The sequence below is a fragment of the Motacilla alba genome, chromosome 1A (assembly GCF_015832195.1).
Source record: "Motacilla alba alba isolate MOTALB_02 chromosome 1A, Motacilla_alba_V1.0_pri, whole genome shotgun sequence".
NCBI lineage: Eukaryota > Metazoa > Chordata > Aves > Passeriformes > Motacillidae > Motacilla > Motacilla alba.
The window spans coordinates 69911988-69926531 of NC_052031.1; the positions used below are offsets into that span (position 1 = coordinate 69911988).

The following is a 14544-nucleotide window of genomic DNA, read 5'->3' on the forward strand; positions in this document are numbered from 1 at the left end:
CAGTGACTGCCAAAAAAAAACTGCCCCACTTATTTGTCACTCAAGCATAAATTTCCCACTGAATTTCAGCTTGATGGCAATTAGTAAACAGAAGATCTCACTGGCAGTTAACAAACAGGAAAGAAAATGAGCACTGCACGTCAGACCACTTTCTTCCATCACACTCCTTGTCCATGTTTTCTAATTTCACCCCTGATTTAAGCACGCAGCAGGTTTTTATATGTTAGCTAATGCGTACTTCAGTATTTCACAGATATATTTCCTCTAAGCTGTTAACTAAAAAATCAATCTGTCTGGCCTTTTTTAGGTCCTCAGTCAGCTGGTCACAAGCCTGGAGTACAGCTGGTCATATCCTATGAGAACACCTGCCTGACAATAATGCTGAAACACATGAGGAACCTCGTGAGTATTTTTATCAGAATAATCAGTGTAAATAACCAGTGTATTTTTATCAGAATAACCAGTAACCAGTGTAAAAATCAGTGTAACACTGATTTTTATCAGTGTAACCAGTAAGTCCTTGCGTTTGCAGAGCACTGTGAAAACATGAATCTTCAAACAGCCTTTCTGGGGTGACTAATTTCAGCTCCAAGTAATGATAGTGCTGTTCTGTCATGATTTAACAATTGGTTTTTCCCTTTGAGCTCGCTCAGTGTGGTTCCAGGTGTGAGACAGAGTGAGGAACTGGGCTTCCTTAATGGCTGGTAATGGCCTTTTCCAAGAAAACCAATTTTGATTCTGTTTTGGCCTTCTCAGCTGACACATTTTGATAGCAGTCAGACACAAGGCATGGTGCAGCAGCGTGACTTTTTGCAGCATGTCAGGCTGGCACTGGGGATTGATTATGCAGACATTTCTTTCCCGTCCAGCCTGGCTGTCTATGAGGAGGGAAGAGCTCAGCAGAGGGAGCAGAGCTGTGTTTGAAGGAGCAGTGGCATTTGGAGGCATGATGCTCAGCTTTGTAGCACTGTCAGGAGGCTGGGAGGTAAATGTTGAGAGTTCCTGGAGCCAGGCTGCAGCAGGGGAAGCTGGCAGTGTTCCTGCAGCACAAGGCAGGTGGAGCTGGCTGCTCAGGGTGGCTTCAGAGATGGAGCTGGGGCTGTGTGAGAAGTGTGATCTCTCACTGGAGGAGCGTGGGGGCTGCTCCACAATGAATTCCCTGCCTGGATGTGCCCTTGAATTTCCATGCCTCACGTCTCAGGCAAGAGAGCCTTTATTTGTCTAGCTGTTATTAGCTGCTGTGGGTTCTCAGTGCACACTCCACGCCACCTCCATCCCAAGCTGGGTTGCAATCCCTTTTCCTAAATGGGGCCAAACTGAGGGGCTTGTGTGAGCACCAGCCTCACATAAAATGAGGCTGATTGTTTAATTAGTGGTATGAGGCACATGAGGCTTACATAGCCCTGTCTGTTCTCTGCTGGCCACTCTGGCTTCTCATTTGCAATTCAAGCATCTCCATTCTGGTCTATAACATTCAATGCATCTCTGTCCTGAGACTTGTTTTCTATGTCCTGTGTGCCACTTTGACAGGTGAGATCAGCCTCTGCTGACAGGTCCAATTTATACAAACTTTACCTTCAGGATGTAGCACAAGACCCTCTTTATTTTTTCTGTTGAGCTTTTTAAATCTCAGTGACTTTGATAAGCTTCTGATAAAGTTCTAATTGGTGGGAGGGGCGTGTTTAAGTGATTGCCATGCTGATGATATCCTTGAGACTTCAAGCCGGTGATGTGGAGATGCACACAAACAATTTGCAGGTGTTGGAATTAGTCTGCCTTTCTCCTTGTTTCCCTCACTGTGAGTGTGTGGGCTCCTAACTGTGTTCTTAGGAAGTTCCAGCCATTTAATTAAATGAAGGTAAATTACAGCATAGATAGCTCTGTAGTGCAAACAAACCCAGGGTTCAGTTCACTTCATTATGGAAGGGGTAGTGCAACTTGAATTTACTGTGTTGCTTTTGAAATAGGTAATTTAAATCAGGTAATTTAGATCAAACCCATTTTATTGGGTGTGAAGAGAAGTGGTAGGAGTCCTGTTCAGCAAGGCTAACATTGATTCATGACTCCAAAATAAGGTCATTGTTGGGGCAGCCTAACTTAGGCCATCATGGTTTTGAATCCTGGGCTTCCAATGCCTTCCTTCCACCTGGCCATCCATCCCTTGTCTCTGATCTGAAATATGAAATAGTGCTTCAGGGTCCTGTGATACTGGACTGCCTCCAGACCAGTAACCTGTAGTAGGAAGGCTCTTTATCCCATTAGTGATCTTCTCAGCTTCCCAGCCATATAAATCAACCTTTCTAATGTGCTCTCTTTTCTTTTCCCTTCTCTTTTCTCCTCTTTCTTTTTTTTTTTTTTTTTTTTTTTTGGTTGGGCTGAACAGGGATTTTTAAAGTATGCCAAGATCATATCTTATTCAAGACATGTTAAAGCTATTTCAGGTATAGTCAGTCTTTTGCAGAGTCTCACTAATTATATTTTAGTGGTTCATCTGTGCAGAGATTACTTTGCTATCTTGTTTTATTTCATAATTTATAGTAAATAATTTTTGTTCTGCTCTTTCCTATTTAATTTATCTCTATAAAGAGATTTTATGATGTGTTCAGATGCGAAAATAATTGTAGTGGGCCAAATTAATCCCAAATGGAGCTTCACAGAACTGACAGGAATTGTGATAGAAACTTTTGATCCACAGAAATAAATTTGATTTAGTGTTTGGGTGAGCTTACTTCTAGGAGTTTTAATAGGAGACCTAGATCCTGCTGTGCAAATCCTATATTGATATACAATGCACAAGAGACTCCCTAAGGAGCTGGTATTTTTTACAGCCACTCTCAGGTGTCACACAGGTTCTTTAAAGGAGGAATCCAGAGGACTGCAGTGCCATAACTTAGCAGGAATTTTTCCTGCAGGAAATTTGCCTGGAATTTTCCTGCAGGAAATTTGTTCACATGGGGTGTGTTGGAGAAAAAATGCAGTGGCAGTGGAGAGAGCCCTGGTGTGGTGCAGGCTTGGCAGAGAACTGGTTAATGTGGGTGCCTGCATGGATCCCTGGGACCTGGGGCATCCACAGTGCCAGATTTGCTGCAGATGCACAACTCTCCTCCCTGGGTCAGCTTCAGAGTGTCCTCTCCCTCCCCACTGCAACATTGCAGACATGGGTAAAAAAAAAAAGCCAGTCCTGCTTGAAGAAAACTCTATCAAAATTTCTGCAGAGACAAACAGCCGTATGGATTTTGTGGCTGGAAAGGACCATTAATCTGATCTAACTTTCTGCAAAGAAAAAAGATGTGTTTTTTCACTGAGGAAAAACTTGCAGCCAAGGAAACTGTTTGAACACAGAGATGTTAAGACTGGTTGGTAATGTTTGCCTACAGTTTAAGGCTGTGGGTGCACAATGAAGACAAGTTCTGTTAAACAGATATTTATAAGATACTAAAAATGTTTCAGTCTCAATATTTGCCTCAGCAATTCAGTTTCATTTGAATCCAGAGATTCTCTAAGTCAGGTGGCTCACTGCTTCTACTTAGGATTTGAATGGCATCACCATGATTGCTGAGGATAATAACTTGAAATTCAATTTTCAAATATGCAAAAGCCATGATGCCGGGAAAAAAAAAAAAAGCAGTTTTCCAAATATATTATATAACCTGAAGCCAGCTTATTGGGGCATTGCTCCTTTCAAATGCAGACAGTGCCACACTGGGCACTTTCTGGAGTACAGGCAATATTGCCTTTATAAAGTGAGGCTGGGGTAGAAGGAAACATTTGTGTAGGGGTGAAAACCTTGGGGGCCTGGAGAGTTTTCCTCCAGAGTCATGGAGGATGTGGCAGGTGGAGGGGTGAGACAGGGCAGGCTTATTCTGTAAAGACAATAGCACAGTACCTGGCAAAGTGCATTAAGTGGTCTCAGGAGGGATATAAAGGAGCCCCAGGGGAGGTTTGCTTTGGCCTCTGAAAGGATTTGTTACCTTAGAACAAGAATAGTCCAATTGTGGCAGCACAATCCCCGGCCAAACAGCAGCAGGCAGGAACAGGAGCGCAGGAGGAATGCTGCTCTACCTCAAAAACACAGGCTTGTGCAGGTGTGGAGATGGATTTCTTGAAATACATGTAGGTTTTGAATTTGTGATGTTCAAGTGCAGTTCTGTTCACCCTCATTAACCAGCCCAGAGAATGGGGGATACCCAGAGCCCGCCAGATCTCACACAGGGCTGGCTATGGGCTGGCTTAGCTCCACACAGCCAGAAACAGCCAGGCTACCTACTGCTGGGCTTGCCCACTCCGTGTAGTTATGATATTTTATAAAATCCTTTGTCAGGATTTTCTTCTTCTCCTGAGAAGCTGAAGGGCCTCAGCTTCAAGTGTAAACAATTTGTTATCTGCTGCTGTGGGATGCAGCAGGTGCTTCCTCCATTGCTCAGTGTGGGATGTTTCTGCTTGGTGGCCAATCCAGGGGGCAGCAGCTCTCGGACTCTCTGGGAGTCACAGAAATTTGTTATTGATTCCTTTCTATTCCTGTCTCGCCTTCTGATGATCTTTCTCTCTGTTCTTTGTAGTATAGTTATAGTGTGGTTTTTTTTATATAAGATATATCATAATATAATAAACCGGCCTTCTGAAACATGAAGTCAAGATTTCTCCTTCCCTTCACCAAATCCTGGCTGCCCTAGAGACCACTGCATCAACTCCTCAAAAAAAAAAAAAACCCAGAGACAACAGGAATAGCCATTGCTGACACCCAGAAAAGGGCTTCTAACACATTTCCTTGCCTGCTTCATGGAGAAGCAAAGGGAACAGTGGTTCAGCACTGGCTCAGGAGGAAGCCTGCTTTTGCCACTGCTTTCATTGCCATGACTTCAGGCATGCCCTGTTTTCCTAGATAAGCAGCTAAACTTTCAATCCTCTCTGCTAAACATTTTTTGCCCATTACTTCTTGTGGACAGTGTAACTCCTCAGGGGTAGAGGGGAGGAGAAACAAAGCCAAGTTATCCTGAACCTCATGCCAGTAAATGTAAAATGTTACTAGAATTCAGGAAAAGCGTGCGTGGGCGATGAATTCAGAACCAATTTTACGGGGGGGAAAATTTGCTGGAAGAAAAATAAACTCCTACAGTTCTTTGCAAAAGTACTTCCAGCTTTCCTTTTATAAAAGCTCTGAAGCTGTCATGTAGCACTCCTGGTGATTAATGATTCTGGGATAGCTGATATGTGGGTGACGAATTAGTAATCAGCTTTAGGCTTACACAGACATCCAGCCTCTTTCCATTTCGTGCACAAATTGCTTCCAAAAATGTTTGTGAGATGCGATGGTTTAAATGTTTTGGGCAAAAAGGTGGGAGCCAAATGTTTGAGTTCTGGATGCTGAGAATTTCAGACTTTCTGTGCTGACTCTGACTCCCAGGAGAGTACATTGGACCTGAGGCTGTGGAGAAGCTTCCAAAATTGATTGATAGCACTGGGATTATGGGTGTGGAGTTGGTTAGAAGTGTGTCACATCACAGGGTGGAAAACTTAGAGTTTGGGCTTTTAGAATATGGTAATATATTTAAGGCAAGATGGAGGTTTTAGGGTGGAGACAGGATGTTCTTCTTTACCACCTTCTTCCTTCTTCTCCATGGGTTTGGGTGGTGTTTTGTAACAGGACAGAAAAGTCCACAGTGCAGACTTCGAGGGGTCAATTATTGGGTTAAAAGTGACAATAATTTAGGTGTCATTTCTTAATTGGATAGTTTAGCCTTAAAAGACCTTGTAACAAGAGATAGTTAGCCATTTTGTGCCTTGCTGATGAAAGACTGCAGACCTCACTGCTGTGAGACTGAAACATGGATAAACAACAAACACCTGAGTCTGAATGCAAACTATTGTCCCAAGTGCCTTCAATCCTGACCTCAACAGAGAGAAAGAAGCCAAAACCAGCAGCCAGTCTTTCCCAAGTCCAAAGGGATGAAGTCTAAGCCTTCAGCAGAGGGCTGTCGGGATGTTCCCACCTATGGCACAGGTGGATGCTCTGCTGCCTTTGCTGGGTTTTCTCTCAGCTTCAGCTGGGGAAGGGTCAGGGATCTTTGCTCAGTCTTAGTCGGCTCCCATCATTCCTCTCATGGGCTCGCTAACTTTTACACCTTATGACTATCATTATATAGATTTAAATGGAAATATTTACTGCCTGCCAACGACGCAGTGCCTGGCAGTGAAATAAAAGGCCACTTCATCCTTTCAGAATATTGTGAATGTGTACTGCTTTCCTTACCGCAGCCAACGGGGATTGGGATGGAGGTGCACAGGTAGGAAAGCAAGGGAAGGAAAACAAGTGGGGAAAAAAAAAATCACTTTGAGCTGAACAAAGTTATCCAGAGAGTATCAGTGACAGAATTAAATCTGCAGCTTGGCTGATGGAGGGAGGTAACATTCAGATGGAGTTCTCCTTAGTCTGGCACAGGAAAACAAAATAAAGAGGCATGGGAAGAAAGCTCTTGTACTAACTCTAGCTTACAAAGAATTTGGATTTAATTTTATATTCATGGAAAATCCTTCTAAAGTGAAAGCAAATTAGCACAGATAAGCTATGTTCTCCTTGAGACTGAAAATTAGCTGAACACCTCTAAACAAAGGGTACTACAACTCAGCAGTACTTTAAATTGGAAAGAGATGAGGTCTATTCTTGTGGCACAGGAATTACTGTTGGATTCAAACATATTTGTTTTGAAAGGTGTTTGACAAATATGTTGTACAGAAAGTTCTGTTATTATTTCTTGTTAAACCCTTTAATCTGTCACAGTCACAGTACTGCCTCAGCTCTAAATTCTAACTGCTCATTTTTAAATAAGTAATTCCCTACATAGTTGATATGTGTTGAATAAGAGAAAAAACAAAACAACAGTGAGTTCTGTTTAATAATATGAGTGATCTGGAAGATGAAGGTGAAAAAAAATTAGATTTGCAACTGGTTTTCAAATGAAGAAAACATTAAAAATAATAGTGCAGACAGAGCAAGATCAAGAGAATAAGAGTAATTTCCAGAACCTTACAACCAGCTTGGACAAATGAAAAATATTTCCTCAGGGAGGGAGGGATCTATATCCCACAGTAATGTGAAGATAAAACAAGCCCACAGTGAGCCATGAGGTTGCTACAAGAGATGCCAATGAGAAAGGCCAGATCCTGGTGTCATGGGGCAGAAATGAAGCAGTTCATCTTTATAAGGCTTTGATAACAAACTATTTCTCTCAGGATGTTTTTTTAACCAGAATACAAGTTCAAAGAACAGTTCTCAGTAGGGTTGCTGGGGAGTGATTGATTCTTCAGGAGTGATTTATTGTTACTAAAACTTAGTTAAGAACAGACTAACAAGGACGCGAGTCAATTGTGCAAATATTTAAGGGAGAAGACAGGAAGGTTCAAGAGGAATTATTTAGAACATTGAACAAGAGCATAAGTAGAAGTAATGAGAGCTAATTAAGGAGCAGAAATTGCAAGCCTCATATAATGAAATGCTTTCTTACACAGGGAGATGGCATGCTGCAGAATAATTGAAAGAGAAGTGCAGGGAGATTGTACAGTTGGAGAAATTAAAGATAGGCAAATACAGACTTTTGTAATTAATTAAGAAATTCAGAAGAAAAGTAGTGCAGAATGAAGGCACGGATCACAATCTCACTGTTTCTTTACACATTTTTATATTCACTTACTCTCTGGGCCCAGGCAAGGAGAGAAAAGAAATTGTATGTGGCAAAAAGATAGAAACAGAACAATAGCCTTTGCTTGTGTTTCTTTTCTCAAAGGCCAATTTCCTTTCATGCCCTCTAACAGGCAGCAATGCTCTTAATCCTGACTGATTTCAAAAGGAAAGTGAAATGGGGATTTGTCTTTAGTATTTGTTCTCCTTTGTACTTTATTCAAAAGAAGAAATTCTAGGATCTGTGTTTCTGAGGGTCAAAACAAGATCATTCTTATCTCAGCCAGTGTCATAGACTCTGTGACTAAATATTCATCTGAAAATTAAGTGTTCCAAGCACAGCAGTGATACAGGGTTGAAAGCAATGGAATTTAGTGTCTTTATGGGCTTGGTGGTAATTCTGAGATAAAAGCTTCAGAGACTTGTTCATGAAATCTACCCTCTGCATTCTACACCCTGCAACAGCATTGCTTATCCACAGGATAATATAGTTTTAAAGCATGCCTGACCCTTGATTTCTCTCATCTGTGCAAAAAAAGAAACAAAAAAACCCAAAAAACCCCCCAATGGAGTTAATTGTCTTAAAATAGTCATGCAACATGTGGTTCAGAAATCTAGAACACGTTCCCTTTTCTTTCAGAATAAAAACAACTTCTGTGTGATTCTTGCTCAGATCTTTTACTGGGAGCTGTACATTTATTCCACACATTCCCACTTCTGCTCTATATTTTTTTTTTCAGCCTTGGTAACTTTTTCATACCCACATGGGGCTGTGTGGAGCACACAGCAACAGAGTCCCAAGCATCAGTGAAGGGTCAGAAGTTTGTCAAACTCAGGAGCTGGGGTTAAGCTCTGAGTGAGTTGGGTACAGCCACAACCCATTCTGTGATGTACTTTTATTTGTTGCTTGTTCAGAAACAGAGATAAACGCACGCAAAGTTGTGTCATTTCTTGCTGAAGTGAAATTCTGGTCCTCCTTGCCTGCTGCCAGTGGTCTCTAAAAGGCAGGATCCTGTTGTACATGATAGCTGCAGACTGTGCTTGCACAGACTCTTCCCCATTTCATCTCAGTCTGTCCTTATCTCCTGCTGCATCAGCAGGACAAGAAATTATTCTTTTTCAATGGGGCATCAGAGATAAATCCCAGTGTATTTGTTCAACTTCCTGGTTTCAGAGCTCTGTAGAAATTAAAGCTCGCAAAATAAACCCGTGTGACCTTATGGGTATCCTCACTTTCATTTTCCTCTTAAATGACTGAAGCAGATCAGAAATATTTTTCATAATTCTTAGAAAGCCCTGAGTCTTTTGGGATCCAATCTGTTCTCCAGAACTGTCTCCTTAAATTGAAAAAAAACACAATTTTTTATTATTATTATTATTATTTAACAAATAATTCCTGTTCGTGTTGAAAAGTCCCTCTGTCTCTGTGCCTTGGGATAAGATTGAAACTGAGGTGCTTACCTCTGTGATGTGCTGGAATCACATTTCCATCTCAGTGTGATGGATCAGCTGCCTGATCAGGCTGGTTTGAATACCATGAGTTATCTTGCCTGACCTCTGTGATCATTCCAGAATGGACCATTTTCCCCCCAGTTTCCTGCTCCATACACACCTTTTGTCCCTGGTGCTGACACGAGCAGCAGGATCTGTCTCAGCTGGGGCCAGGCACCAATGGGGGGGTGTGGAATTTGCAGGCAATCCCGAGACAAGGGAAGAGATGAGAACCTTGACTCCATTTTTCAGAAGGCTGGTTTATTATATTAATATATATATTATATTTAAAAATGCTGTATTAAAACTATACTAAAACAATAGAGAGGATTCCTCAGAAGGCTGGAAAGGAATAGAATGGAATGAACAACAAAGGCTCGTGACTCTCAGAGAGTCTGACCCTGCTGCATCTTTGGTTTGTCATTAATTAGAAACAGCCAGCTTGGACCAATCAAAGATGCACCTGTTGCATTCCACAGCAGCAGAGAGTTGTTGTTTTTCTTTTCCTCTGGAGCTTCTCAGCTTCTCAGGAGAAAAAATCCTGGCAGAGGGATTTTTCAGAAAATATCATGGTGACAGTGGGGGCAATTGAACCAAGCCAAACCAGATGTCCACGAGATGACAGAGTGAATCTCTTGCTGGTCTCCCTCCTTGACAGGGTTATTTTTTTCCCATTTGACAGCCAGGAGACCTTGGAAAGGGTTGGTTGTTGGTTCTCTCTTTAGATAATGTTGTGTCTCAGGACAGCTCTAACCCTATTTTTCCAGCACAGTTGTCCCCCTCAGGAATGCTGCATAACCAGCTGTTCCAGCCAGGCTGCTCCAGTCCTGGCCACTCTGCTACGGGCAGTTTGATGAGGATGCTGAAGGTATTGGACAGAAGCTATATTTGGATATTCCCATCAATAATGTGGATAGAGCATCTTTGCATTTTTAGCACGGTAAATGGCAAAGCCATCTGGAGGCCCGCTCCACTGCCAGCTTTCCAAAAGGTAGAAAATGCCTGCTCAAAAAGAAAAAGCTTTCCAGAATATTTGTATTGCCCTGCATTAACTTGAGATAAATGAGATAAATGCAATTTCTTCTGTGCTTGCCTTGCCACTGACCTCCACAGCAGCGATCTTCTGTCTTTGTGTACATACCTAGATAACCCAAAAAAACTGGGATCAGAAAATGTAATAAAATAAAACTGCTGTTGAAGAGAAGCAGTTCAGTATTTTCAAATTTTAGGTGAAAAAGGTGGATGTTTGGGGGAAAAAAACCCCATATTTGTGCAATCACTTTTGACCAGTTGCCTTCCTCTTTACTCTTGCCAATAGCAGAGAATGCAGGGTGCACCATAGTGGTGGAGTGGAATGTCTTCTTCTGTAATTATTACCTAATTTCTGAAAATGGGATTTTATTTTTAATTTCCTTGGAAGCAATTTGGGGATATTTTGTGAGATGGAAATGAAAAGTTCAGTAGCAGGGTAGAATAGAGGTGTTCATGCTTTGGGGTATGCAGAGCTCAAAGGAAGAACAAGGAAGGGTCTTGGATACCAATTTAGGATTTGGGATACCACTTTAGGCTTTGGGAGTTCTAGATGCTGAGAATTTTAGACTTTCTGTGCATCCAGTCTCTGACTCCCAAGAGAGCACTGCATTTGACCTGAGGCCATGAAAAAAGCTTCCAAAATTAATTAATAGCACTGAAATGACAAGTGTGTAGAAGAAGCGTATTAGAAGAATATCATATCACAAAGCAGAAAACTTAGAGTTTGGGGTTTTAGAAAATAGTAATTTATATGAAGCAAGATGAAAGTGTTAAAACAGAGACTAGTCCTCCTTCTTTACCTTCTTCCTTCTTCCTCATAAGTTTAAGTAATATCATGTGATTAGGCAGAAAAATCAGCATTGCAGACTTTGAGTGATTAGTTATTAAGTTAAAAGTGAAAATAATTTAAGTATCATTTGTTAATTAGATAGTTTAACCTTAAAAGACCTTGTAACAAAAAATAGTTAACCATTTTGTGCCTTACTGGTGCAATACTACAGGTAGCAACACAGCCACCCATTCACCCAGCAATCCCCTTTTTCCCGAAGTTTAGATATCATTAATCTGCCTTTGAAGGAAGCTCTTGCTTTGCAATACTAATTTCTCAGCTCTTTAAGCTTAGAAGTAGCCCAGAGGATGTTCTCTTTCTCCTAAGGCAGAGGCTGTGTTTGCTAATTAAGCTGCAGCTCTGAAAGAGAGGGTTTATCCTTGCTCTGCTGAGTGGCGCAGGGACTTGGAGGAGGGGAAAGCAGCAGCAGTGATGGCTCCTCCACGTCCCTCACTGGTTTTAATTCAGTCTAGAGGCAGCCACTCATTTACAAAGGTTACTGCAGTGCAAGGATGATTTCTTCTGTGGTTTTTTTCCTAATCCTCCTTTATTGGATAATAATCAAACCCACCTAATGTCTACACATGATATATAGACATCTTGTCCTGTTGAAGGTTTTTCCTAAACACTCACTACAGTGGTTTGCTTTTGAAAGGTGTATGGATATCTTGATTTTAACAATTAAGGAATATTTTGTAGTCCATTTTCACTATGTAAATAAATTCTCACAGCAGTGTGTGTAAGAGAAGAACATAAGGATGGTAAAGGATAGGAAGACTAAGAGAACTACTGGAAAAAGTTAATTATTTTTATTTGAGGGCAGTAGCTGAAATGGGAGTCTTTCTAATGCCTGGATATCTTCTTTTTTATTTTTTCATTTAATAAAAGGAAGAGAGAAACTGAGATTTAAAAATGTCAAGGAAATGAATTTTGGGGGGGGGGATAAAAGTAGTTATTTATAGAGGAGGAAAGATGTCATTAGTTAATACAAGTTAGTTGATCATTAGTTTTTACTGTCAAGATTGTTGAAAATGAAAAATGGGAAAAAGAGAACAGCAGCTGGAACTATCAAATGTTCAGGAGCCATCAATCTGTTCTCTCTAGGACAAAAGGTGATCTGCATGTCTAACACTAACAGAAACTGATGACATGATTTAAATTTGAGGCGAAAGTCACCTAAAAAGAAAAGTTTATGTCACTTAGGAAGATGTGAGTTTTAAAAAGTTTCACAATAAATTATCCTTAAAATGCATGCTTTAAAAATCCTATGAGAATGGATCAATATTCATATTGGATGCTAAATCACTAAATAGTTGACTATATGGCAAATTTTGCAGTAGCTGTGCCTATAGGAATGCTAAAAAAAGAATCCTTGTGTTAGGAGAGTTGTGGATCATTAATAATGATCAGGGGAGAAAAGTCATTAGGATAACATATTTCTTGTGGAAAAATTAATTGAATTTCATCCATTATTACCCAGCCACAGCTATTATATTTAAAATTACATTATTTAGGATGTAGCACACCTGTGTGGGTTTCTGTAAGCATACACCGACTTTTTTTTGTTTCGGAAAATGAAACTGGAGTGGAAAATGGAACACAGTCATAAAAGATACAGGCTGTGTATGTTGGGTTTTCAGTATTGAATTAGAGGTATGGAAAAAGTAAATCCAGAGTATTATTTTTTCTCCCTCATTCTCCCTCATTCTTAAATATTTTCACCACCTTCTTCCAGGCTTTAGAAGAAAATAACATTTCCAAAGTAAAATCCTTTTTTAACATAAATGCAAGCAATTGTGACTGGGTTTCTTTAAAAACATCTGTCATTATCAAGGTCAACTAGGCTGGTCATTCTCTGAGAAAACAGTTCAATCGTCACTTGGTTGTACTTGAAGAAAGAAAATACAGTCAATTTCTAAATTCAATTTGAGTCAACTTCTAAATTCAGATTTTTTTATTGGCAGATCAAAATCACTGGGGAGTTTTGTGGGCTTTTTGTCCCCAAGCATATCAAGAGAACCTATGGCATTTTTGTTGGGAGATTGGTTTTATACCTTTACAGCCTTTCAGATTTTTATAGCTTGGATTTATTCACAAGCAAACACAATAAAAGATTTAAGACAGTAATTTAAATTGGGAGTAACTTCTTCTGAAGGAAGTAAAAATCCTTTATTTTTGGGTTAATAAAATGCCTACAGAATTAAACACAAATAGAACTCAATTTAAAACTTTAAGCTTTTTCTGTTTGCTTGATCACAAGAGCATTCAAGCTGTAAAGGTTTTGCAGAGTAAAGTGCAAAATGGCTTTCCCAAGGTACCCTTTGATTTTTTTTTTTTCCTGGCCTGGACTATGGACAGAAATCAGTGAGTTTTTAATCCTTTAATAATAACAAAGAAGGGGTTTGCTGGATTTCAGAACAACTCATGAACCTGCTGGAAATCTTACTCTGTTTCCACAATGAACTCACCAGAACAGGTCCTCTTGGTGCAAAGAGAGAAATTCCACCTGAACATGGGGAAGAATTTCTTTCCTTTGTGGGTGCCCACACGGAACAGATGGGTGTGGAGAATCCCTCCCTGGAGGGTTCTGGAACCATCTGGACACAATCCTGTGCCCTGTGCTCTGGGATGACCCTGCCTGAGCAGGGAGGTGGGGCCAGGTGACCACAGTGGGTCCTTCCAGCCTGACCCCATCTGGGATTCTGTGGTTTTGGTCAGGTGTTCCTCATGTTTACCTAAATTTGTAAATAAGCCAGTGCAGTCTGAGTTAGAAGTGATCGCTAAATGTGATGCTGTGGTATGACAGAAGTCATAATCCTTAGTATGAAAAGTATTTCTGATGTTTCCTCCATTTTTCATGCTGTTTTCTCAATTTTTCCTTTATTCTCTATTCTCCTTTATTTCAGTGCTCAGCTCAGAAACCCTGGAAAAGGATTAGTTTGCCCAAAACTTGGGGTTTTTTTGCCTGCAATGTCAGTTGCCTTAGAAGCGTTTACTTCAAATTCCACCTACTTGTGATTTAAAAAGAGATTTTTGCCATGTTAATGCCAGTCTTGGTTTTGCACTATTGCAGTCAAACTGCCACTATCACTCCTTGCTCCTGCTAGGAAGTGTTTAGCAAAGTACAACTCTTTCCACTGCAAGTCTTGCCTCAAGAAATGCTGTGGTTAAGCAGGCTCTTCACAAGAAAAAAAACCCAGCTCTTGTGCCAATCAAAAAAAAAAACCAGCAAAAGCTCATCATAGGAGCTCCCCATACTCTGCTCTTGTAAGGCTGGGGCTGGTTTAAAATTGCTCTTAATCTGTAGTTTTGAATTATTAGTGCGTGGTGGGACAGAGTCTTTAACAGCTGGAGTCCTTCATCAGATGGATTGTGTCGTGTCAGGAGGCAGGGGAGGGCAGCTGAGAAGTGGAACACCTGATCTGGCTGGGAGAGTGCTCAGCTGAAGCTTTTTTGATTGTTTGATGGCATAACAGAGCCACTGCAGATGGAGAATTGGGACAGCGCTGGGATTTGG

General features: G+C 40.8%; 1 protein-coding gene across 4 annotated transcripts in view; it reads left to right on the plus strand.

Moving 5' to 3' along the window:
• Positions 1–14544, plus strand: part of PIK3C2G (phosphatidylinositol-4-phosphate 3-kinase catalytic subunit type 2 gamma) — a 203685-nt gene that overhangs the window by 180298 nt on the left and 8843 nt on the right. For all 4 annotated transcript variants that reach the window (XM_038154909.1, XM_038154910.1, XM_038154908.1 and 1 more), the window contains one exon: positions 308–402. In XM_038154909.1, coding sequence (XP_038010837.1) covers positions 308–402 — 95 coding nt within the window. The remainder of the gene's footprint in view (positions 1–307; positions 403–14544) is intronic.